At 31.0% G+C, this 25,850-nt stretch overlaps 2 protein-coding genes across 3 annotated transcripts; both read right to left on the bottom strand.

The window, feature by feature from the left end:
- Positions 1–1,160: 1,160 nt before the first annotated feature.
- Positions 1,161–13,611, bottom strand: LOC113381074 (protein neuralized-like). Of its 2 annotated transcripts, none has more exons than XM_026620062.1 (3): positions 13,382–13,611; positions 1,744–3,194; positions 1,161–1,437 (listed from the first exon to the last, which is right to left on the bottom strand). In XM_026620062.1, exons 1-3 carry the CDS (start codon positions 13,458–13,460, stop codon positions 1,213–1,215), a joined length of 1,755 nt encoding a protein of 584 aa, XP_026475847.1. In that variant the 5' UTR covers positions 13,461–13,611; the 3' UTR covers positions 1,161–1,212. The 2 variants fall into 2 exon arrangements, with proteins under 2 accessions (XP_026475847.1, XP_026475846.1); XM_026620061.1 differs by lacking the exon at positions 13,382–13,611 and adding an exon at positions 9,922–10,366.
- Positions 13,612–16,351: 2,740 nt separating this feature from the next.
- LOC113381075 (coiled-coil domain-containing protein R3HCC1L-like) lies at positions 16,352–25,217 on the bottom strand. Its single transcript, XM_026620063.1, has 4 exons — positions 25,161–25,217; positions 18,592–19,445; positions 17,622–17,858; positions 16,352–16,432 (listed from the first exon to the last, which is right to left on the bottom strand). The coding sequence occupies exons 2-4, from the start codon at positions 19,331–19,333 to the stop codon at positions 16,359–16,361; spliced, it is 1,053 nt and encodes a 350-aa protein (XP_026475848.1). The 5' UTR covers positions 19,334–19,445; positions 25,161–25,217; the 3' UTR covers positions 16,352–16,358.
- Positions 25,218–25,850: the final 633 nt, after the last annotated feature.

Here is a 25,850-nt window from a genome sequence, read left to right as displayed (position 1 = left end):
GAAATGATATTCTATGGCCAATGCAACCATGCCCTTTCTTAGTTTTTTTTTTGTAATAGTTATTCGCACATCACATTCTATAAAATTTGTTGCATTGAGAAAAGAAATCACAGAACTTAAACATCAAAAGTTTTAACAAAACCATTCTAAATTTCTCAAAATATAATATGAGCCACTTTGTGATTAAACCTGACAGATTGTTTGGTACTAATAATAAATATATTAAAATACACAATATAATAAATAAAAAAAATTTATTAATAAATAAATCATTATTATAAAATCTACATAATTGGACTTAATATTAATACATTTTAATGTGACTAACAGGTTTAAATACTATAGTTTTTTAAAAAAAAAACAGTTATTTCGTCTAATCAATTCAATTTCCACTGTTTTTAAATATTTCAGTATTACTTCCAATAGCACACTAATAATCACAGATACTAAATTGATAATTAAAACAATGCTATCAATAACTTACATATGTAAGTAAATATTAAATTAACTTATCAGAGGAGGCCACTTTTTTTACTGACCATTTTAGTCATTTTTCAAAGCATAAAAATTAAGATTATATTTTTAAATTATTTTTGACATTTCAAAATAAATAGAAATTATAATCCTTAATATTACATAAAGAATTGAACTTATGTAAAAGAAGTCTGCTTCACTTAATTATTGAATTTACTTTAAAAAACATTTATTTACTATAATAGTTGTAAATGTTACCTAAATATATTGAATAATTGATGATTTATGTTCATTTGCATAATTGAAAACACACTTATCTTATTGTTTAAATTTTCAGTCAGAGTAAGTTATTGATTTATTAGTTGATAACATTATTTTATTTCTTTGGTAATGTTGAATGCCAGTTTTTAGTATTGGATATGAAAATTCTGATCAAGTCTCATACACTAATTAACATTATATATTTACAGAAATTAATCTATTTAGATTTGTTAATAAATTTTACAATTTTCATCAATATACTTTACACCAATAATTTATTTTTGTAAAATGCAGGATTGTTTAAATTATACGCAATCCATGTTATTAAAAAATTTATACAATTTCTATATATTCATAAAAGAAATTAATCTTTGACTATGATTTTCATTCAAAATGATTTTATTAATAATTGTTTTTAACTGATACTTCTAATGTGTATGTTTTTGTAATTGAAATACATAACTACATTCATTTCTGCTAGCATGACTTATAAGTTCTTATGACATCTCTTATTACGGCACGACATAAAGGACAATGCCCGCCACCTTTACCTCTCCACTGTTGTATTGCACACTCGTAGCACATGCACATGTGACCGCACATGTATAACACACAATCTATTGGATTTTCATAACATATTGTGCATTCTTCGCCAGGAAATGGTCCATTGTTGTCTATCGCAGAGCATGATGAGGAAACAGCCTGAAATAATAAAAATAATAAAATTACATACTTCTAAATGCACGTTGATTAAATTAAATTATATCATCGCAAAAATATTTAAAAATTTTGTTGTAAACCATATTATCGAAATAAAATCAACAAAAAGATTAAAAGTGCCAAGCGCAGATTTGCTTTGATATATCAAAACAAAACATTTAGTAATCAGTAATTACAGCAGTTTTATGTAAATTTTGCTATGAGTAACGCGCATTTTGAGTAATTTGTCTTTAACCAAAACCAAAGGCAAAGAAGAATAATAATTTTCTAAAAATTAATTTAACTCACCTCAGGATATGAATTATTGTAATTCGATACTAGTTTCCCACTTGATCCAACATTGTTATGATGATTACTACTCGAAGACAACAAGCTAGCATGCGGAGGAGGTAAATTGACAACAAGATAGGCACCACCATTCGTCACGGATTGAACTTGCATCATATCAGTTGTGGAAGGCATTTGAATAAATCTCCCTGATGATGCTACTAGTCTCCTTTGTCGCTGTTCTGCTTGCGAATTAAAATTATTCATCGATTCCGATCCCACATTAGATGCAGAAAGACAAACGTGCAGTCGCTGCGACGGGGGTTGTACGATGGGAGGAGAAATATCGCTGGTCATTCGAACGCTTTGAGTAGAGCCATAAATATCTAGAAACGCCCATAACTGCAGGCTCTGATCCACATGCATTACAACAGTTCTAGGACCATCATTCTTACTCATATGTACTTCGCCTGTAGCAGTAACACAAAACGATATGCGATCGTCTCGTTCAGGATTTCCAGCTGTTTTCGTCACAACCCAATACTCTGGCCTATCCAACAGCATGTCAGAATCATCAGGTAAATCTGACTGAGTCAACGTAGCAGGATCGCATGACGTAAGCCCAAGAGCTAGAGCACCAACAAACATAGGCTCAGTACTCATAACATGAACAATTAGTTTTTCCCCTATGCGGATTGGCCTCGCGGTGAAAACATATCCCTGTGAAAATTCGGTCTCTACACGGCTTGCAATTGTGCGATCAGCCGAAAATCGAACGTTGCGGCCTCGAACCCAGTGGAATGGCATTGAACTAGACGATGCTGGTGATGGTGCAGCTGGAAGTGTAAATCGCGGTGCAGGAAGTTCCTCATGTACGGTCAATGTCTGCATAGAAGAAATAACACCACTGAACTCAGAATCCGTATAGGGTCTTTCATAGGACGTGTCGACTTGAATCCTTGGGTCTAAGAACTCGATACCAGTGCAATTGCCGTATACATCTATTAGCGTCCATAATGGCGATCTAGTCTCTACACCGCTAAAAAAGATTCCCTTCTCATCACCGTTGACCCCAAAGTGTACATCTCCGGTGGCATTCACATAATAAAATAAGACATTATTTTTCTCACAAAACCGTTCAGCTAAAGCTTTCGCCCAATAGCCTGGTTTGTTGGTGAGATCTGGACATGCATACTTAGGCAAAGCATGCTTCAGAGATGATGGGTCATTAGAAGTGAATCCAAATCGTATAACGCCACTCCAGTTGTCGGATATTTCGGAAAATTTGACATAAACGCGTTCGCCGATACGCACCGGACGCGCCGAGAAGGTTATCCCCTTGCAGAAACTTTCGCATCTGCGTGCGCAGGTGCCGTCGCGAGATATCCGAATATTCTCGCCATGGACGGTGTGGAAAAGAAGTGGCGTCAAATTGTTAGGGCCTGGACAGGATACTGAAGAACTTCGTGGAACTGAAAATTAAAAAATGGTGTCATTTTAGTATATTTACATATATCAATATATTATCTAATGAAATATATCATATATTCAAATTTATGCACACAAAGTTATATTTAGTTAGAAAACTAAAAAGTTTTTAAATATAATTTAAATGGCAAAATTAACGTCAGCTAGTACACACACACCCATATATTAATATATATATATATATATATATATATATATTAAATTTTTTTATATATATATATATATATATATATATTTGTGTGTGTGTGTATACAAAAGTTGACAATAGAAAAAACTACCTGGAGTGTATCGAAATGGTGCACTACGACGTCGAAATATAATAGAAGATTTCAAAGAACATGATGAACAATAATCAGCTGTTCGACGATATACGCAAGAAAAAATTCAAGGAACTGAAGATTTAGACAGAACGTTTAAAAAGCAAAATGTAAAATGTAAACCATAAAAATGGAATGAAAAAGCGGTGAAAAAATGTGGCATTTTCATACCACGCCTTCGCACCAAACGCTAATAATATTTATTATCCATAGTTACAACAATAATATAAGATAAAATGCGCATATATATGCACGTATATAACCGAGTAATGTTTTTATCTATTATCATATCCGAATGTGAAGGCCAAAAACATTTTTCAATAAGTAATTATTTAATTATTAAAGCCAATTAAATAAATAATTCTAATCAAAAATTGTGATTGATTTTAATTTCAAAGCATAGGAGTCAGTAATATTTATGATAGTATTTAATATTTTAGAAATGAAGATCTCGTTTCTTTTTTTGAACAGGTATTATTTTCGAAACATGTGAGTAATGACCCCATGCCAAGGGCATGTATATTTTAGCAAATTTATGTCTACCAACCAGCTGTCCCACAGCTTTGCTTACTTTTGTATTTATTATATTGTACGGCATACTGTTGCGTCTTTCATGGTTAAAAAATAAATGTTAAGAATTGCCGTTTCTTTTTCTAGTTTACTGAATATGAAATAGAGTTCTATTTCCAGCATATATATTTAATTAAAAAAATATTAAGTCCAAATTATACTGGCCTCAAATTCGAATTTTATTATTTGATTTGACTAATTTCTTCTTCTAAATAAACAATTTTCCTCGATAGTAGCACTTAATTTTAAAATGTCACAAAAAATTAATTGGTTTATGCAAATTGATTTTTGTACGCAATATGTGAACGCAAACATACAGTTGACAAAATATTTAAAAGAATATTTTTGTTATCATCTTTACCAAAAATCAGCAGAAAATGCAGTATCTATCCAAATTAAAAAAAATCAATACTATGATTTATATTTTATTGTTGTAAAGTTATTGTTGTAAATGACTTGGAAAAGAAACGTAGACTCAAATTTTTCTAAATATTGTTTAAAATTAAAGGTCAATTTTTTTTTCCGGTTCCATAACACATTTTCTAAGACGCAATTGGTAGAAATGCTAACATAATCCATTCATTACTTAAATAGAAAAAATTAAACGAGAAAGCTATAATGTTAAAGTGTATATGAATATCGGCTTGCAAATATTAATTACAATAAAAAATATTTCTGTCTGTTGTAAATTATGTAATAATAATAGTCACGAATTAATGAAATACTTTGAAAGTACAATTTCATTGCAATCGTTTTAGATTTAAATGGTAGTAGCATTTAAATAAAATTTGAAATATATTTGATTAAGGATTGAAACCAATTTCCAAATGATATTTTCAAAAAAATATTACAAATAACTTCTTTTTCTTATTTCTCATCTTTATGAAAAGAATATAGCCGAGAGAGCTCATTTCAGAATGGCTTTTTGTTAGTACATACTAATATTTATTATTCAAATAAACAAACGAGAATCTAATGATCTTGGATGTAAGTCGATACTTACAAATATTAGTTCTAATAACATATATTTCTGGTATTGTAAATTATAGTAATAATGGCCCCAAATAATGAATAAATTTCGAAAGTATAATATTATTGCAACGTTTTAGATTTGAATGAATAAAATTTAAATTTTAAAATATAATTTAAAATTCGAAACAAATTTCATAGATCATTTTCAAAAAAAAAAATTATAAACTTTTGGCTATAAAATCTTGTTTATATGGTAACTTATTTATTGCAATCGTTTTAGATCTAAAAGTAGCAGCAAATATAATTGAAATTTGAACTTCAAAATATATTTAACATTAAATTAAAAATTTGAAACAAATTCCATATACTATTTTAAATATTTTTTTTAGAAAAATATGTTAGTTTTTATAATCATTTGGCAATAGAATTTTATCTTTATTTAGAGAATATAGCCCTATAGAGTAAGTTATAGTAATCGAAAATGAAAATATTTATATATCTTAATGTTTTAAAGGTTTCTGAATATTTTGTCATACCGTAGAAAAAATTGATGTATGTATGTTGTGTGTGTGTGTGCGGATACAAATTTTCGTCGACGATTTCGGGAACACCGATCAACCGATTTGAATAATTCAAAAAACATTCGATTCGTATTGATAAGAAGACTGATTAGTTTTTGGAGAAGGCAGGTCTATCCGTTCCGAAGATACGGGGCAAAAAGTGCTAAAAACGGTAATTCAGTTTTTAAGAGAACGGAGCGTCCGATTTTAATAATTCAAAAAACATTTTACTTGTATTGACAAGATGAAGAACTGATTAAATTTTTGGAGAGGCAGGGCCGTCCAGCGGTTATGGACTCTCAATAAAAATAAGTTAAAAAAATGTGGTATGGCGGTCAAAAATGTTTATTGGGCATATGTGCATCAAATTATCAGATATTTTATAAGGATTTTAATAATGTGTACACATGTGTAAATTTCTTTGGGTTCCATATCAAGATTTTTAATTACGGTATGGGAAGTTCTAGCAATTTGCCTTAAGGCACGATGTCATGCACTCCACAAGTTTGAGAATGCTTTTGCTAGTGCATACTAATATTCGCTATTTAAATTTAAAAAAATAAACGAGAAAGATATAATCTTGAAGCCAATTGTGTGGCGAGAATAGCTCACTCAGTAGCGTTCTCGACTCACACGCTGGAGGAATTCGGTTCGAATTTCCAGCAATACTAGAATTAAAAATATAAAATATTAAAGTAGATTAAGAATTGTTAATTTGTAAAATACAACAGAAAATTGTATTAGCAGTAAGGAGGAAGAAAGAAGTTTAGTTTAGAAGTTGAGAAGAAGATATTGAGAAACAAGAAGAAGAATGAAAATTGAATAGAATTGAAGAATGAAAATTGAATGGAAGAAGAAGGAAAAAAGAAGTTTAGTTTAGAAGTTGAGAAGAACATACTGAGAAACAAGAAGAAGAATGAAAATTGAATAGAATTGAAGAATGAAAATTGAATGGAAGAAGAAGGAAAAAAGAAGTTTAGTTTAGAAGTTGAGAAGAACATACTGAGAAACAAGAAGAAGAATGAAAATTGAATAGAATTGAAGAATGAAAATTGAATGGAAGAAGAAGGAAAAAAGAAGTTTAGTTTAGAAGTTGAGAAGAACATACTGAGAAACAAGAAGAAGAATGAAAATTGAATAGAATTGAAGAATAAAAATTGAATGGAAGAAGAAGGAAAAAAGAAGTTTAGTTTAGAAGTTGAGAAGAACATACTGAGAAACAAGAAGAAGAATGAAAATTGAATAGAATTGAAGAATGAAAATTGAATGGAAGAAGAAGGAAAAAAGAAGTTTAGTTTAGAAGTTGAGAAGAACATACTGAGAAACAAGAAGAAGAATGAAAATTGAATAGAATTGAAGAATGAAAATTGAATGGAAGAAGAAGGAAAAAAGAAGTTTAGTTTAGAAGTTGAGAAGAACATACTGAGAAACAAGAAGAATGAAAATTGAATTGAATTGAAGAATGAAAATTGAATGGAAGAAGAAGGAAAAAAGAAGTTTAGTTTAGAAGTTGAGAAGAACATACTGAGAAACAAGACGAAGAATGAAAATTGAATAGAATTGAAGAATGAAAATTGAATGGAAGAAGAAGGAAAAAAGAAGTTTAGTTTAGAAGTTGAGAAGAACATACTGAGAAACAAGAAGAAGAATGAAAATTGAATAGAATTGAAGAATGAAAATTGAATGGAAGATTAGGATATAAGAAGAGAATAGTATATATATAATGAATGTATAAGAAATATATATGTAATAATTGTATAGAATATGATGAAAAATAATATGAATAATGTAGGTGTCTAAAAATGTTGTAAAGTGGAGGCCAATAAAATAAAAAAATAAAAAAAGCCAATTGTAAATTGTGAAATAAAAACAGTGCCGACTTAATGAAATTCTTCTAAAGCATAATTTTATGTCAAATTTGAAACTCAAAATGGGCATTATCATCGAATCGATTCCGAAGTTGTACCTCGAATTTACGAAAAAGTTATCAGGTTTTATAACCATTTGGCAATAAAATCTTATCCTTATGGAAAGAACATAGTCCCAGAAGGCTCGTTTTCGAATTGCTTTCTGCCAGTACTATCCCCGTTTCGGAAGTCACATATGTTATTACAACTGCAGCTGTCGTAAGTTTCTCGAGAAGGGAGCGTGGCTGCATTACACATGAGCAGATATCTTCCCTCACGACCCGTAGCCACCGCTGCGTGGACGTTCAATAATTCCTTTGTGTTGAGCTCACACCTGGCTGCATTCAGAAGCAGCTGTTGCCAGAATTTGCTTTCAATAATAAAACTTTATACTTCATTTTTTCGGACCTAATGTTCATGGTAATAATTACACTGAGAAACTAATAGAAGTCACGTACTCGTGCAAAAGTAACTCTACAACTGAAGCTGTTGCTCAAAGGTAATAATGCTCATCCTGATTCTGGGATTAATGAACTGAAGCTGTTGTTCAATGTCAATAATTATCAGAAGTTAATTTTATATAGTTTCAATGTAGCAAGAATTCTCAGATGAAGTATGAATTCAAATTTGTAGAACATATGTAGTAGTTATGGACTACTAAATGAACTGGATATGTATATGGTTTGAAATAAACATATGTTATTCATTTTTAGCAGCAACACAAAAACTCAACAAGTTAAACAAATTTCGAACATATGCAGAATGCAGCAACTATCTATACATTGGAAAAAAATATTTAATTCCAATATCATATTATATTCAAACCCAATGTGTTATAGTCGATTATTGTATTGCAATTGATATTAATTAGATAGGTGTGCAAAGACTATTATTAAGTTTTATAAAAATAAATTATATACTTGACTATTATTAGCATAAATAGGTAAACTAAAAAAATAAGTCTTCAATTTAAAAGCAAACGAAATAATTAATAAGCTAAGTTGTAAGAAACAAAAAAAAAGTCAAAGGAAGTACGACTCCCATGAATGTTCCACGCCAATAACCCAGAATATAATTAGTATGATTTACATTGGAAGAGTACACTTTGGAGAACGAATTGTGAACAAATAACAAATATATTTATTCAAATATAAAATATATATAGTATTAAATACAATTAATCTTTTTCCTTTATATTCATTTGGAACACGAAATTATTACCAGAACCTATAGGGCGGTAAAAATGAGTTAAGGAATTAGAAATGCAGTTTTCAGTAAAACCTGATTTTCATTCATTTATATCTAAATGTGAAATTATTACTTGAACCCATAGTGTAGCAAAAATTTACCGATGAATTAGAAAGACAGAATTCAGTAAAACCTGAATTCATACCTAAATGTGAAATTATTACTAGAACCTATAGAGTAGCAAAAATGTACCGATGAATTCAGTAAAATCAGAATTTATATTTTAATGTAAAAATATTTCTAAACCCTATAGGGTGGTAAAAACGAGCTGATGAATTAGAAAGACAATCAGTAAAATCTGATTCATTATTTATATGTAAAAATTGCGATGTTGTGTGCATCCTTTCTTAATCCTGGCAATTTAACATTTTCATAAAATCGTTAATTACATGCATTTATTAAGTTTTTTTAGTAGTATACTTTCGTACTAGTATGAATTAGATATAATAAACGCAGCCTTAATTAACTATGATAGTTACGTTTCCACAATATTCGTTCGTCGTTCACACACATTCCAGTCGTATATAAACATACATTTTATATATGAATATAAATAATTATATATATATATATATATATATATATATATATATATATATATATATATATGGATATGTATATCTGGGTGTGTGTTTAAAATATCGAGTTTGATGTGAATATAATATATACGAATTGAATTTAAAAGCTTTAAGGTCTTTTAAACTCAACTCATATATTCTGTTCTACACACATTACGTACCAATGAGATCATAAAAATAAAAAACAAAAAATACAACGGAAATGGAACGCGCAAAATTCAAAACCAATATGTATGTGCACTATTCAGCGACACGAAATTGAAATATATTAATATTAAGAACGATTTCATAAAAACTTATACTTGATATTTAATAAACCAATAATCCCAGTGGATGAAACTTCAAACTAACGAGCATATAGTGAAGAGAAACTATGAAACTACAATCATTGGGGTTCGTTTATCCCCTGCGGATTAGAACCCCACAAATAGATTTGAACATAAGCCGTAAGTGTATTTTTGTCTTTCGTAGCGTCGAATGGAGAATACGAATACAATATATATACATATATACGAAAAGTTTATATATAGATCTGGAGAAATTTTCTTTTAATACTAACCTAAACCCATACGACGTTTGATCTTTTTTAGAACTTTCATCTTGTTCTTCAGCGGACCGAAAATATCTACCGCTTTGCAGGTGCAACTAATAGGTGCAGAGAGACCCATATAGCATAACCAGAATATAACAAACAAACTCTATGAAGTTCTACAATTGAATTAAGTCACATATAAACGCACTGCACTACAGACATGTCACTAGCAAAACTATAATTTATGCGAACAAAGAATGATTCATCGAAATACAAACACAAATGACGTCCGTTGTTAATGTAATATTTTCCGTTGTCTAGAGAAATACTATTGCTATAACATAATTTTTTGCTGTCGATGAAATCCCGGACGGACCAGCTGTCTTCCACACACACACGCACACAACACCGACCAAAATAACCCACACCACCGAACGCCAGTATACTACTGAAGACGCAAAGCTACTGAGCTGTCGTACGACGAACACGCAAAACTATCAAAGGTTCGACCTAGCCCGGTAACGAAGAAACTCATTCGGGAGGGGATGTTCGTATGGGTGCCACTACTGCCACTACACAGACAAAAATATACACCGTCTCTGCCATTTTCATAGATGCCTCAATGTAGTCGATTGCATTGTACTCGTTCAGAATCAGAAAAGTTTACAACCAGTGGTGCATGGCCGTAAGGCAAATTGCTGGAACTTCCCGTACCGTAATAGTCAATATCAAAGAAAATTCTTCAATAATTAATAACAATTGTTTCAAATATTTTCAAATAGATGATTATAATAAATACTGTAAATTCATAAATGTTCATCAAACTGGGCAACAAGCATATTCTTCAAACAATTTATGTGTACGTTTACAAGCATTTTTAACTTCCTGTAGGGCAAGTTATAGTAATCACAAAAAATCGAAAATGAAAATTTTTATATATCTTTACGTTTCAAAACTTTCTGAACATTTTGGCATACCTTAGAAAAAATTGATGTATGTGTGTGTGTGTGCGGATACAAATTTTCGTCGACGATTTCGAGAACACGGATGAAATGATTTGAATAATTAAAAAATCATTCGATTCGTATTGATAAGGAGACGTGCTAATTAGTTTTTGGCGAAAGCAGGTTTAGCCGTTCCGAAGATATGGGGCAAAAAGTGCCAAAAACGGTAACCCAGTTTTTAAGAGAAAGGAGCGTCCGATTGGAATAATTCAAAAAACATTTTATTTGTATTAACAAAATGAAGAACTGATTTTCATAATGGCAGGTCTAGCGGTTTCGGAGATCTAGTGAAAAAAGTACAAAAAAATGCCATTTGGCGGTCAAAAATGATCATTAGACATATGCAGACAGATATTTTATAGAGATTTTAACAATAAGTATAAATTTTGTTTACATTCCTATGGGTTCCGTACCAATGCTTATCCGTTAGACGGCAACGCGGCGCTTACGCGCTTCGATATTTCGTCTTTGTGCAGTTAAAGCAATACGATTGCTTTGAAAAAAAGTTCAGAATTTCCAGAATATTTCAAAATAAATTTTTCTTCAAAAAGTCTTTCTTTTTTCAAAAAAAATGTTAATGTTTTTTAAAAAAAAAAATTTGGTACGGAAAGTTACAGCAATTTGCATTAAGGCACGATGCCATGCGCCCCACTAGTTTTTCAATTTTTTCAAAAAGAATCGTTTTTTTAAATATTGATATTTTTAAAATTTCAAAAATTTTGATGTTTTTTGATATTTCTCAAAATTTTGATTTATTTTTGAAAATACTGAAAAATTTCGAAAATTAAAATTTTTGATTTTGTTTGAAGATTTTGAAAGTTTAGATAAAACAATTTTTTTACACAGTCAACTCATTCAAAATGTTTTTCGAACCATTCTAATCCGATGATCCTCTCATAAACTGCACGACCATGGACTATGTTTTGAACCCTTTGTGCTCCGTATCTGCAAAACGGCTAGACGTGCTAAATCGAATTGCATTTTTTCGGCACTTCTTGCCCCCTATCTTTGAAACGCCCATATATGTCTTTAACAAATACTAATCAGCACGTCTCCCCAACAATAAGAATAGAATTTTTTTTGAATCACTCGAACCGGTTAACCCGTATTCTCGAAATCGTCGAGAGGAAAAGTTGTATCCGCGCATACATATACAACATACATTTTTTAAAGTTCAGAAGGATTGAATCGTAAACATAAAAATGTTCATGTTCGATTTTTTTGTGATTACTATAACTAAAAGTTAAAAATACATTAAGTTTGGTGAAGATACACTTATTCTCATAAAGATATCAAACAAAATCTTTTGTCTAGAATATAAAACGCGTATATGGCAACATTATGATTTTGCTGCTGGATAAATGTTTTCATACTCGTACCGGTAAGTCATTATTTTTAGACAGATAGATATTATATGAACAAATAAACATATGTATAAACTTGTTGAAATAACAAATTTTTGAGTAACATAATGTCCCTTACTAATCAAAGAATAAAATAAAAATGATATAAATAGTAAATTCGACAATAAATCGAAGAATCCACTTAAGATATTTTTTAAATAAATCATAAATCATCGTACAAAATAAAATTGAGTAGTCATTGTTCTTAATAATATTAGGAATAGTTTTAAAACATTATACGTAATCAATTACAATTTTTTATTTTATTATATTGTGTGATATGCAGTAGAATCCGCTTAGTTTGACTCCGTATATACCGACCAACCGTTTATACCGTAATTACACTCAAAGCTTGGTTTTATATACATTTTTTTATAACAGATATAATGACTTTCTATAAAGTGACATGTTGCTTATTATTTGCGCATTTAAAAAAAATATATTTCCTGTTATAATGACCGTCAAGCAATTACTTTGCTTCACGAAAAGCAAGATTATAGTCATAATTAAATAAGCATAATTATAGTTATAATAAGCATTATTATAGTTACTTAACCGAAACTCAGATTCTTTGACAGACACCGAAAATATGGTAAAATTTATAGATATATTGATAGAAACAAATAGTATGCAAAAACATGTAAAAATTATAATTACATTTACTTAATAATATATTTGTATTTACATAATATATACTTAAGTGTAAATTTTATTTTCATTTAATATGTTTGTATTGAAATGTATTACATGCATTTCATTATAACTACATGTAATGTAATTACTGTGTAAATCTATCAAAATACTTAAATACATATATACAAATAAATATATATATATATTTACATAAGATGTTTTTTTTAAAACAAATCGCTCATAACCTCCATTTATAATTACGCATATGTCGTTCTCTTCGACGTCATACTATTGAGGATTCTACCGTATTTATATAATATTAAAATATATAAAAATCAAACAACCTAGAATATATATGATACTAATATAAAAAGTATTGCTTTGCATAATGAAATTTGCTCAAATTGCATTATGCTATAATTAATTATATTCATTTTTTACACTCACCGACTATCCTTAAATTTCTTAAAAGCTTGTGAATGCAGTTATCTATCAATTCCAGTATAAATTTATTTGTGTTATCCATTTTCCGCAAGTTGTATTGTTTTTTAGATTAAAATTTAAAATTTAACACTTAAAACTTACATTATAAATAAGAAATAAAAAAATAAAATCGGAGGTTATGAAATAATGGGTATGATTGATGTTTACATGTTTACAACTTTGCAAATTTTTTGTTGTCTCCTTAATTACAATTATTAACGACGTTCATAGAGGTGCATACGTTTATAGATGGAATGACAGGTGCATAGACCCATAGATTAGGATATGCATAGACCTACACAACCATTGACACAAACAATTGTTATATATAGACATGAATCTTTATACTAATAGGTGTGATAGCCGCATAGGTGGCGCGCAATCTTTCAAGAAGAGTTTTATTGATATACTTTTCTTATATCTATGATTGATCAGAATTGTATTTTAATCTTTATAAACTCATTTTAAATTATTTTAATGAACTTACATACGTTTCGAGTTCCAATTTGACTCTTCCTTGCTGGATAAAACTCACAAAAGATCGAAAAAAAAACAATAAAACACAAAAACCACATTCCATGAAACAATACCCAAGTAGCAGTCATGTTAGTGAAAAATAATAAAGAAAATTTAATTTAATTAAATATATGAACAGAGTCTAACAATCGGGAATAACATCAATAAAAACATGAATTTCTAATTCTAAAATCTATACATTTTGGCTATAGTTTAGTCTTCATTCGGTGGAAACTAAAAATAAAATTTTAAAACTAGAATGTATAAAAATTGGGTTGTTATAGTATTATATACAGTAAACCCTCGCTTTACGCGCCAAGTGCGTACCGTGCAGTATAGGAACCGTGCTATAAGAAACTCGTATTTACCATACAATTCAGGCTAATTCGTAGTGCGTTCTATGGAACCTTACACAGTGCAGTATGGGAACCGTGTTATGAGAGACTCAGAGTTGGTACAAATCGCACAATTTTTATCGCGTTGTATGGAGACCAAGAAATACAACTTGAAGTAGGAGAAATACGGACGAAATGACATGTAGGACATTGACACCTTATTCAAAAATTGGCGCGACGCAGTAGTCAGCTCAAACGTGTTCTTAGGCGGCTATTATACAATCAGGCATGTCTAAAAGATAAAAGTCGATAACAAAATTTACATCAATACTCTTTTGCACAACGAACTTATGGGCTGTTGACCAAATACCGCGTAATAAGAAGTCCGTGTAGTCGGAGGGATGTCGGATTTTTAGCTCCGTGTAGTATGGGAACCGTGTATCCAGAGTGCCGTGTAAAGCGAGGGCCTACTGTATATATATATATATATATATATATATATAGTACCTTAAACTTCATACAAACTATAACGACCAGATGTTTATAAAAAAAATAATGCTAAATTTCAATGCTTTTTAAGACACCAATTTCAAGAAGACTGAAGAAGAAGCTGCTTAAAGATATTATAGAGGACTCTTAGAACTACCGCAACTTTATATGAACAGAATAGTAGAATCGAAGTGATTCTCTAATTATCAATATAATATTAATCAGATTAATAGATCGAGTGATTGACATAAGCCAACTAGCTCATAAAATTGTCCTGTATTCTGATTGCTATTGAAAATAAAATTAAAAAAAAAATCAATGTTTAAAAAATAAATAAAAACAAAAGAACAGGTTTCACTTAAGTGAACACCTCTTGTGTACTACTGAAAGCACCAAAATTTTATATGGCAGGAACGCAATGACTAGAGATAAATAAACATAAGACTAATTGCAAGACACGGAAATAAATACAATTAGCGCATGGGTCAAACAATCTTCCATGGAAGCATAGCAAGATGCTAAAATAAGATCATATTTGAGATCTATGATCTCGGGTAGAAATCTGATATCACACTGCCCGATACAGAGGTGACCGAGGTTGGGATCAAACCTGAACTAGGGTTTGCTAGTCTACGTCTTTACCTCTACTGGCTGTATTAAATAGACTATAATACTTACAATATGATCAACACAGGCACATGTCTTTCTACCTGTATTGCAACCATAGTCTTCTGACTCTTTTGAATCCTATAAATAAATCTGTTATATACAGTACGCCCACTTAAATATGATAGTTGTATTTATTTCTCTAGATTATCCTAACATTTAGATATAAGGTATGAAATTAGTAATTCATATTAAAAATCTTCCAATTATATATAGTTCTGTTCTTTCAATGAATAAATTCGGAATTCTGTGCATGTGCACATTCTCGTATAAACATATATAGTACAACAATATGTCTACTTTTTTATCTGTTAAAATTAAGCCTAGTAATAGCATGCTATGTACTTTGATTGGTGAATGTCTGCTAACACAATAACGATAAATTGATTATCGAAACCGAAGAGGGTGACATAAAATAATAGACTACACTTATAAAAAAAAGTAGTAAACATCAAAACAACAACCAATAGTTACCACTTAATATTTGTGACTACAAAAAGGTAATATGCATAGCAAACAGAAGCAGAAAACTCCATTACTCCTTTAAGAAAACTACAAAGGAAAACGATTCTGGGACTAGAAAAAAAGTGCAAAACATGGTGCTCTCACAACTAATATCAGATGGACCAATTTTTATTATTACACCTATTATAGATGCGTATTATTGTTATATTAATTAATTATTATTATTGTTATGTTTTGTGTATTATGTTATTATTGTTAATAACCATAATCTTCAAAACAGTTGAAAAACTTCCACATAATCCCATCTATTTCCTTCTTTATAATTCCATATATGTATGGAAATATTATAGGAAAAAAGCTTTATCCTTTTTATTAATATTATATACTTCTAATAAAACATATTACACTTTTTATATTGAATTTGTTACAACTTATATCCATCATACTATGTAAAATCTTTTATAAAAAAATTATTTTCCTGTCCTTGTCGTATATTCTTGCTCCCACGCTTCATCTCTTTGGCGGATTGCTAATAATTTTCTTTCTGGAATAGTTCAATAGTTCGTTAATAAAATTATTTTAAATTCTTGGAATAAAACGAATTGGCCAAGATCTGGCAAAGACCAATGTCGATACTGTTAAAGTAAAATAATAATTTACAAACATCATTGATTTAGCTTGTAATAAAATTATTTCTAGCCTAAAAGCAACGATTAACCCTCCGTCGGTCGGATATTTTTTCACCTTCGAACGGTCGGAAAGGTCTGGCTGGACCACATGCATTTATATGGGATAAATGAGTTTTTGGTGCCTGATGTATTAACGATTATATAAAAAAAATCAAGAAATATAAAAATATCGTTGCTTTTTTGTTAATTTTTCTGTTTTAAATCAATGGAAAACAATATTTATTCTTTTTCGGCGCCTTTGAAATGAATGTGTGCATTACTCATCCGATTTTCAGTGTTTGCGATTACCAATAAGTTTGGTAGGTTTTCAAGAAACTTTCGTCATGAAAATACTAACATTCATGTTAGAACACATAGCAAAGAATATAAACAACGCAGTTTGAATAGAAAATACCATGAAAAAAGACAAAATACTGGTTTAAATATATCAAAAAGCGTATATTTCATACAAAATGTATGGGTGGTCTAGACAGACCTTTCCGACCGTTCGAAGTATAAAAAAGTTAATATCCTTATAATTATCCTTCTGTACATTTTTTCGTCCTGTTTTTTTCATTGATCGACAGCTAATGAAATTTTAGGAAAAGTCAAGAAATTTCAAGTCGATAGGATTACTAGAAGTATTTTTTTTTTTAATTGAAGTCGAAAAAAGTCTGGTCAGACCACGCCGACCGACGGAAGGTTAATGATAATAATTGTACAGGTTAAATGGTTTCTGAATTATCCGTATTTTATTTAGTATCATAAAATACTATATAACCCTTTGAGGACGAGCGCCGCATATATTCGATTTACGCAAATCATCAAATTGGCCGAAGAACTGATATATGCGTTTGGCGAAAGCAGTTGTTATATCCGAGAAACGCATATATTTGTCCCACCAAAATACATGTCGATGTAACTTGGAGTGTTACTTGGAGTGTTATGAACTAAAGCCGCCGTTGAGCAGAAGTATGCATAGGCAATTTTAAATGACTATGGTGGCAAGAGCTCGGCACGTCTCGTCTCCAAAGGGTTAATTCTACAAAATAAACTGAAATGTACCTTTGGCTTCTTTAAGCAGCAAGCGTTCGCGTTCCAGGTCCGCAGCTGCCGTCTTGAGGCGCAGGCCCAATGCACCGCTAACTAACCGGCGAGCTAATGCCGGACACGTCTCAGGCCTCGTGCGATACGGTTGCAAAAATTCCGCACACCGGCGAGCCTTTTGCCTCGACTCTGATGTACCTTCGCGTAGTGGCCGCGTTTTCACGAACGGCAGGTCTTGTGACAATGCCTCTTGGGCTGATTCAAAATACTTAAGTTATAGCATATAATTATTATTGAGGTACTGAACAAAACTATTGAAAGTAAGGTTGCTTAAATCAAAATCCTATACTTATTGTTCACAGAAGACATTAAGTAACCCTTCAAGCAAATGCATGCAACTTCTGATATGTTTAATTTAATGCAAACGAACACAACCGTTAAACCAAATATTATAAATTATATTACACTATTAACCCTTACCGCTCGACACTGATTCAAAAACAATCTACCACCAACTCGGTGCCACATTCTGACGAAAACGTACTTGCTCTAAACTAATTATTGCGCATCATTGTATGTTATTCAATATGTTTGAATTGAATTTGTAAAATTATTTTCTGCGTTATTCGTATTAATTAATTAGCGTGCCAGATTTTTTTTATCATTGCACGGAAAATTGTAATAAATCGTAAGAAATGAATACATTATAATTTGTTGATGGAAGAAAGATGATGAAATAAATAAAATGTCAAGGCCGCAGAAAAATAAAATCCTTGATCTATTATATTCGACGCTTCAATAGGAACTGAGCCAATGTGTATACAAGTTGCCGAGTGCCTCAGAGGAAACAGCCGAGCGATAAGCTAGACTTACGTTGTTCCCTCAGGGAGACTTCCGAGTGGGAAGGGTTAAAATATAGATGAATACAAATGACATATAAATAGTGATACATAATATTTTCAATTTTACACCTATAGTAAAAACGTACCAATTTGTACACTGCTAAAAACTGCTAATGCGTGCGTGTCATCTACCCATTTGATTTCAAATCCAGTCGATTTGTAGGGCGAGAAGACTGATAAAAGATCTTGAGTTTTAAATTCGGCAGGAAAGTCATAGATTTCTAAAACATGTGCAAAACTGTCATCTGATATCGTAGATGACTTATCTTTATTTTGAAGTGATTTTTCGCTATTACTCTCTTGGGGAGATATTGTTGCTTTTCCTACCATATGCGTGAGGTCTTCCCAAAGCTTTGAATCTAAACAGTCACCATTTTCATCATACATAGCTTCCCAGTCATCCTCTTCCGGATTTATTTTGTGAGATTCCGATGTACCATAATGTGTCGATTTTGGTACTGTTATAATAGGTTCTTCTTTCGTGCACGCAACATTACGTTTGTTTTCGATTGTCTTTTTCTCCGATTTGGTAGGTTCAGATTTTCTCTCTTTCTGTTCGTCGGAAATGATGAGTACATCTGATCTGAAACTTTGTTTCATAATTCTTCTGTTACTCCTGTTGATCTCTTCCGATGCGCGTTGCAGTTCGAACAAATCCCGATCCTCATCCATTAGCTTATCTTTCCAATCATCACCGTTTCCGTTCATTTCGAAGTTACTTTTTTTTACATTAATTGTTTCGTTACTGTTGGACGACATTTTATTTTTGTACATATTGAGTTTATCACAATTGTTTTGTTGAGAATATTCACTTGATTCGTGGTTCATCTTAAGGGGAGAATTGGCTGTTTGCGCAACGGCGTCTCGTCTCGCTCGAGGCACATATACTTGTCTATCTGGTCTCCGCTCACGTTGACTTACAGAGTTTTTCGGCGAGGTTCTGCAATTAATGTTATCGTTAGTAAGTAGAAATTGGCATCTCAAAAAAGGCATAATCTATACTTCACTTGAATTAGACATATAAAAACTAATATTTCCCAATAAAAGTCAAATTCATTATTTGTGTGATACACGATCAAATACTGTCATTTAAAAATTAAAGAAAACTGATATTATATGAAATCATTTCCTCGTTATGTTTGTCTAATTATTACCTCCACATGAAGCGATAATCCAATCCCCATTCGGGAAAATGTTAGGTAACATTTATTCCGTTACGCTGTTTACAATCGAGATTTACATCACTCAACGTAAAATCATGAAGTGAAATCTTACGACAAACAGTTTCAACACGAATACAAATATTGTATTATATAATATTCAAAATGCCTTACATCATTTATCAAATATAATCATATAAAATATAATAAAACATAGGCAACATAGGCTTTGTAGTTATAATATGCTCGAAGCCCAAACGGTTGGAGGAGGCGCTGAATTTTAATATCAGCATCTTTTATAAAAATTGTTCAAATTATTTTAATTAAAGTCGCAAATTATGTTGAGTCACTATTAGAATTAGAATTGTTCAATATTGGTATATTAATTTTAACTCAGAAACTAATAGTATTGAATTGAATTATTAGCTGTGGTTAGAAAATATTTTATTGAAAGTCGAACTATAATATAATTTTATAGATTTCTATCCCATTCTAGATATTTGTGGTACAGAAAATAGTTTAAGCAGGTTTAAAAAGAATTGATAAAATCATATTATTAAATCAAAACTATCCTTTATCAACTATTCTTTTCTCTCATCTCATCAGAAAAAAACGTTAACTCACAATATACAAATTTCAAGATTAATACTAATAGCGCTCATTTTTATAATTACTTGCAAAACATTTTGGTTTATTCGTTGTATTTTCAATTAGTTTAAAAATTAATTTTATAGAAACCAAAAGAATCTTGTTGTAAACACAGGTAAGGGTTATAAAGAACCCGGAATGGGCTGGAAAAAACAATTTTCTTAAATCTTTTAATTTAAGGTGACCATAAGTCTCGAATTGCCCGGGACAGTTCCTAATTTCCACCCCGAATCTCGAATTATTCTGAATGCAATATTTGTCCCGGATTCAAGTTTTCTTGTTCAGGAAAACTTGTTATTTTCAATATTCATTTTAAATATATTTCAAGTTGCAATATTTTTATAAATATGAACCGATAAAACTGTGCTTGACACGACTTAAAATAGATACATTAAAAGCGATTTTATTTACTAAGTTTGTTATGAAGAAAATTGTGTAGAACTTTGTGCAATGCTTGCGAAAAAAAACACAGTTCAGAAAATATATAATTATTCTCGGTAATTGATAGAAATAATTAAAAAGCTTATTTTTATTATATCCTTAAATAAATAAAAAAGCCATAAGTAAGTTTTATATGCTAAGTACACTCTTTCCTAGAAGTTTCCATCCTCAATGTGTAGTGTTAAAAATATAGCCACAATATTTAATTACCTCTCATATAAGATTTCGACTAACAACATTTACAACACAAATCCCAAGAACAAAACAACATTTTCACATGCAAAGGGTCATCGTATGAAAACGATGAACCTTCTATATGAACTCAAACGTAGAGAAAAGAGTGGCTTTGGTAGTGAGAGGATGAAGCGATCGCTTCTTTCGACCCAAAAGTTTTGTGCGAAGACATACGGGAATTCGGAGTCGAAGGAAAAAGTGATATAATTCTGGGTGGATATGAGGCCATGAGTTTCCCGCAGACACAACAATTGATTTTAAGATATCATCATATCAATCATCATCAATTAAAATGTATTTAAACATTGAAAATTACAGTTCTAAAGAACTATAAATTACAAGAACAAATTAAATTTTCTTAATAATTTCATTCAGAGCAATAAATGTTGAAGCATGAGTAGACACACTGGATGTCGTCTTTGAACTACACTTTTACATACAGGTCGTCAAGCCTATGTCGTCTATAAACGACGCTCGTTGCAAAAAGAATTATGGGTCATGAATTTGATAGACAAGATTTCAGAAGCAATACGTGATAAATATTGAACTGGTTAGCAGGCCATTGCAGCACAACCACCAGTTCAATTTTCACATAAACTAAATACTTTATCAACTTAAGAGGGCGTACACTAATAACGCAAGGTTTTAGGCGGAGGGGAAGGAGTATAGTAGGTGTATTTATTTTTTACCTGAATTTTTTACTAAATCCAAACATTTTCAAAAAAAATTCAAGAATTTTACAATTTTTTCATGTAACCAAAAATACACGTGATATTTGGTGATGGAGAGGAGGAGGGGGGTAATTTTGAATATCACCACTTATCAACAAGGGGGAGGAGGAAAAATCCTTTTAAAGTCAATCACGTGATTAATGGACGTCCCCTAAAGACAATTTCACAAATAGTAAACAATTCAAATGATCATAATAAAGCATGATAATAACCCTAATCAAAACATAAATTTCTTTTAACCATACTTTGAAGATAATCCGTACAACGATTGTAAAAACGATTTGCTAAAGGTTTCTTCTTAGAATTATAGAACGGCAAGGTCATAAATAAACGGAACGGCATTTCCATCCTTGTGCGAAACCAACATATGGCTCTTGGATAGTATTTTAAAGTTCAATAGACGAAGTAGAAATATGCCATGAGAAAAATGCTTTTCCCACATTAGTTTTGCACACGTTTAACCTTTATATTGCATTTAGGAATTACATTTTAAAAGTGGAAAACATCATTGGAATTTCAGATACAGATAGAACACATGTATCTTATATAATTGCATTTGTATGCTTGCTAATTCCTACTTAACACCAAGTAACAAAACGACAGCAATTGAAAATTAGAGCTTTGTTTTAACCATATAGTATTTCGTTCAACTCAAGACCGTCAATCGTCAACGATATGAATCCTAGGAAAAATAACTAAACAACGACAACCTGAAGAGTTTCAAAATGCTGGAATGGGGAAGATTAAATAAGCTGAGAAAGATAACAGATGAAGAACTCTACAGGACGCGATTATATAAACATTTTTATGAAAAACTATAAATATGATATACATATAATGTATACAATATGTATGTGTAAATAAACATACAGTAGAATCCGCTTATTATGGCGTAATCATACTACGAACTTTAGTTTTCTTATAGAATTCTTTATGAAACAGTTGGATATAATGGCTTCCTTTACATTCACATGTCGGTCATGCTGATTTTTTATATATGTCCAGTTATAATGACTGGCATGATTATACATCTCCGGTTACTGGGGAAAAAAAGCAGCCTAAAAACCTTGCCTGCTTAAAAAACAAAGACACATTAACCGTTATTTTTGCCTTTTGCTAATTACTGACGCCCCATTTAAATAAAGACTGTTTTTCACCACTTTGTACTACTTTTGTAGTTAACTTTAACAGTTAACTTGTTAACCTAATTGTTTTTATAATTACCGCCCGAGAGCCTGCTATTTTCGATAGTCCCGAGAGTCCCGGACTAATGGACATCCACTGTACATACATATTTACATAAAATTGGTTTTTTTGTTCAGTATGCTTTGTATGACGAGTTTTTGGTGTCCCTTCGACGTCATAATACTAAGTAAGCGGATTCTACTGTATATGCTTTGACGTTGACGATCCTGATCGATTGCTTTATGCAATGTAGTGCAGTATTCATCTGTTGGCTAATACGCTTCCCCAGTATTTACAATTAGTTCAAATATTAGAATATAATTCCAGATTTCCTGACGATAACAGTCAACACCAATCGCTTTTCGACATTACTTGTGATTGGATCAATTTCTTTTTTATCAACACCTGATCCATCAGAAATTCAAACAAATAAAGTTAGAAACTAGTGGCGTGGGTGGCATCGTACCTTGAGGCAAATTGCTGGAACTTCCCGTACCGTAACGAAATGTTCGAGGAATACTGAATGTTTTCAAATAGATTATTATTAATATTGTAACATTGTCTTATAAATATTTATAAGAATTATATAAACTAAATTGCAAAGTTGAAATTATTTGTAAAGTATATTAGAACTATAGTCAGAATTAAAAATAAAATCTGATTTTCGATATACAAAAAATTAAAAAAAAAAAAAGTTGAAACAAATTTTTTTTCCAAAATTAATTATTTTGTTAAGACAAGCAGAAAGTTCTTTGAATCATTTAAATCGGACGCTAAGTTCTCTCAAAAACTGCCATTTTTACATATTTAGCTCCGTATCTTCGAAATGGCTGGACCTGCCTTTGCCAAAAACTAATAAACACTTCTCCCAATCATTACTAATTGAATGTTTTTTAGATCATTCAAATCGGATACTCCGTTCTCTCAAAAAGTCGATTTCTATTTTCTGCACTCTTTGCTCCGTATCTCTGAAACGGCTGGACCTGCCTTAGCCAAAAACTAATCAGCTCTTCTCCCTATCAATAGGAATCGAATGTTTTGAACCATTCAAATCGGTTGATCCGTGCGCCCGAAAACGTGACTGGAAATTTGTATCCATCCATACATACATACACACACACACATCCATTTTTTCTGAGGTATGCCAAAATGTTCAGAAACCTTCAAAACGTCGAGAAAAGTAAAAATTTTCAATTCCGATTTTCGGCCCATTACAATAACTTACCCTACGGGAAGTTAGAATGAACATATTTACAAGGAGATTTGTTGTCTAATGTCAATGAAAATAGTATATAGAAACAGAAAGTATAAACTGATCATTGATTAAAAACAACAGAGAAAATATAGAACAATTTATATAAATAACACAAGAAGGACTGTGTGAACTTCTGGAAAATAGCTATAAATTAATAGTTACACATGCATAAGTATAAAATAGAGATATATAATATCTTTATACAGTAGAACTCCAATTATCCGAATTAATGGGGACCGGGACCCATTCGGATAATCAAATATTCGGATAATCGGAGTTTGTTTTTAAATTTCCATTGGAGAGAAAAAAAGTTACGTTTTGATATTGCACTATTTTTTATTGAATTAAATGAAAGAAACATGACATTTTCACATGTTTTAAATATAAATAAAATGTACTTATGTACAAGTTTAGAAATGAAAATCATTGTTTTGTAAACATCTCCGTCAAATCAAAACAAACAATGTGCCTACACTGGCTTCGCTGGTGGAAGAATAATAGCGCACTTAGACTTTTTTGGACAATTTTTTTTCTGAAAGTGATTCGGATAATCGGCGATTTGGATGGTCGGAGTTCGGATAATTGGAGTTCGGATAATTGGAGTTCTACTGTAGTTCAAATATTACAATATAATTCCAGATTTCCTGCCGATAACAGTCAACACCAATCGCTTTTCAACATTACTTGTGATTGGATCAATTTCTTTGTTATTTCTGATCCATCAGAAATTCAAACAAATAAAATTAGAAAAACACAAGGCCAAAAATCTAAGCAAGAATGAACATATTTACAAGGAGCTTTCTTGTCTAATGCCAATGAAAATAGTATATAGAAACAGAAGAGTATAACTGATCATTGATTAGAAAACAACAGAGAAAATATAGGAATTTATATAAATAACACAAAAGGACTGTTTGAACTTCTGGAAAATAGCTATAAATTAATAGTTACACATGCTTAAGTATAAAATAGAGATATATAATATCTTTATACTTATATACCTATATTTACACGCGGTATATATAATTTAAGATTAAACAAAACTTTTAAACTTTCAGATACATAATAAATTTCACTATTGCAAAATCAATCTTACAGTATGTTTTCTGTTATTGAATTATTTATACTTGCAACACAGAACTTAAATCACATATTGTTTATTCTGAATAAACACAACCAGTTTGTATGCAATATTTTCGAATTTACAACAAAGTTTACTGGTTTTACATTGCACCTGCACATTGAAGACAAAAACAACACTTAATTTTTGAATAGTTTCTCAGCTTACACAACCATAAAGAACCGTACACAAGCTATTACTATGCACTAGCATCGTTGTCTTTTAACTCGGAGAACGAAATGAAATGAAATGAAATGAAGACCAGCAATATTTGTGATGACGCAAGAGCGAACACTCTTTTTCGAAGTGAAATAACTCGACGCGAAATGAAATAACTCCAGCAGGCTAATCAAACCGCATTTCTGCACTATCGGATTTGTTATGGACATTGTCGCATGGCGCGTTCGACGCCGTCGGTGCTGCTTTCGCAGAGAGAGGGGGCAGCCGAGGCCAATTACGAAATACAATAATATAAGCGGTAAACTGGCAGTTGTTGCGAAGTCGATACGATACAATACGTAACAGAACAGAATACTACGACGAACATATAAACAAATTCATATTCATTCCA

The sequence above is a fragment of the Ctenocephalides felis genome, unplaced genomic scaffold (assembly GCF_003426905.1).
Source record: "Ctenocephalides felis isolate EL2017-DRISC unplaced genomic scaffold, ASM342690v1 CF-g0.4_SCAFFOLD_02546, whole genome shotgun sequence".
Lineage (NCBI taxonomy): Eukaryota > Metazoa > Arthropoda > Insecta > Siphonaptera > Pulicidae > Ctenocephalides > Ctenocephalides felis.
This window is presented reverse-complemented; position numbering and strand designations above follow the sequence as displayed.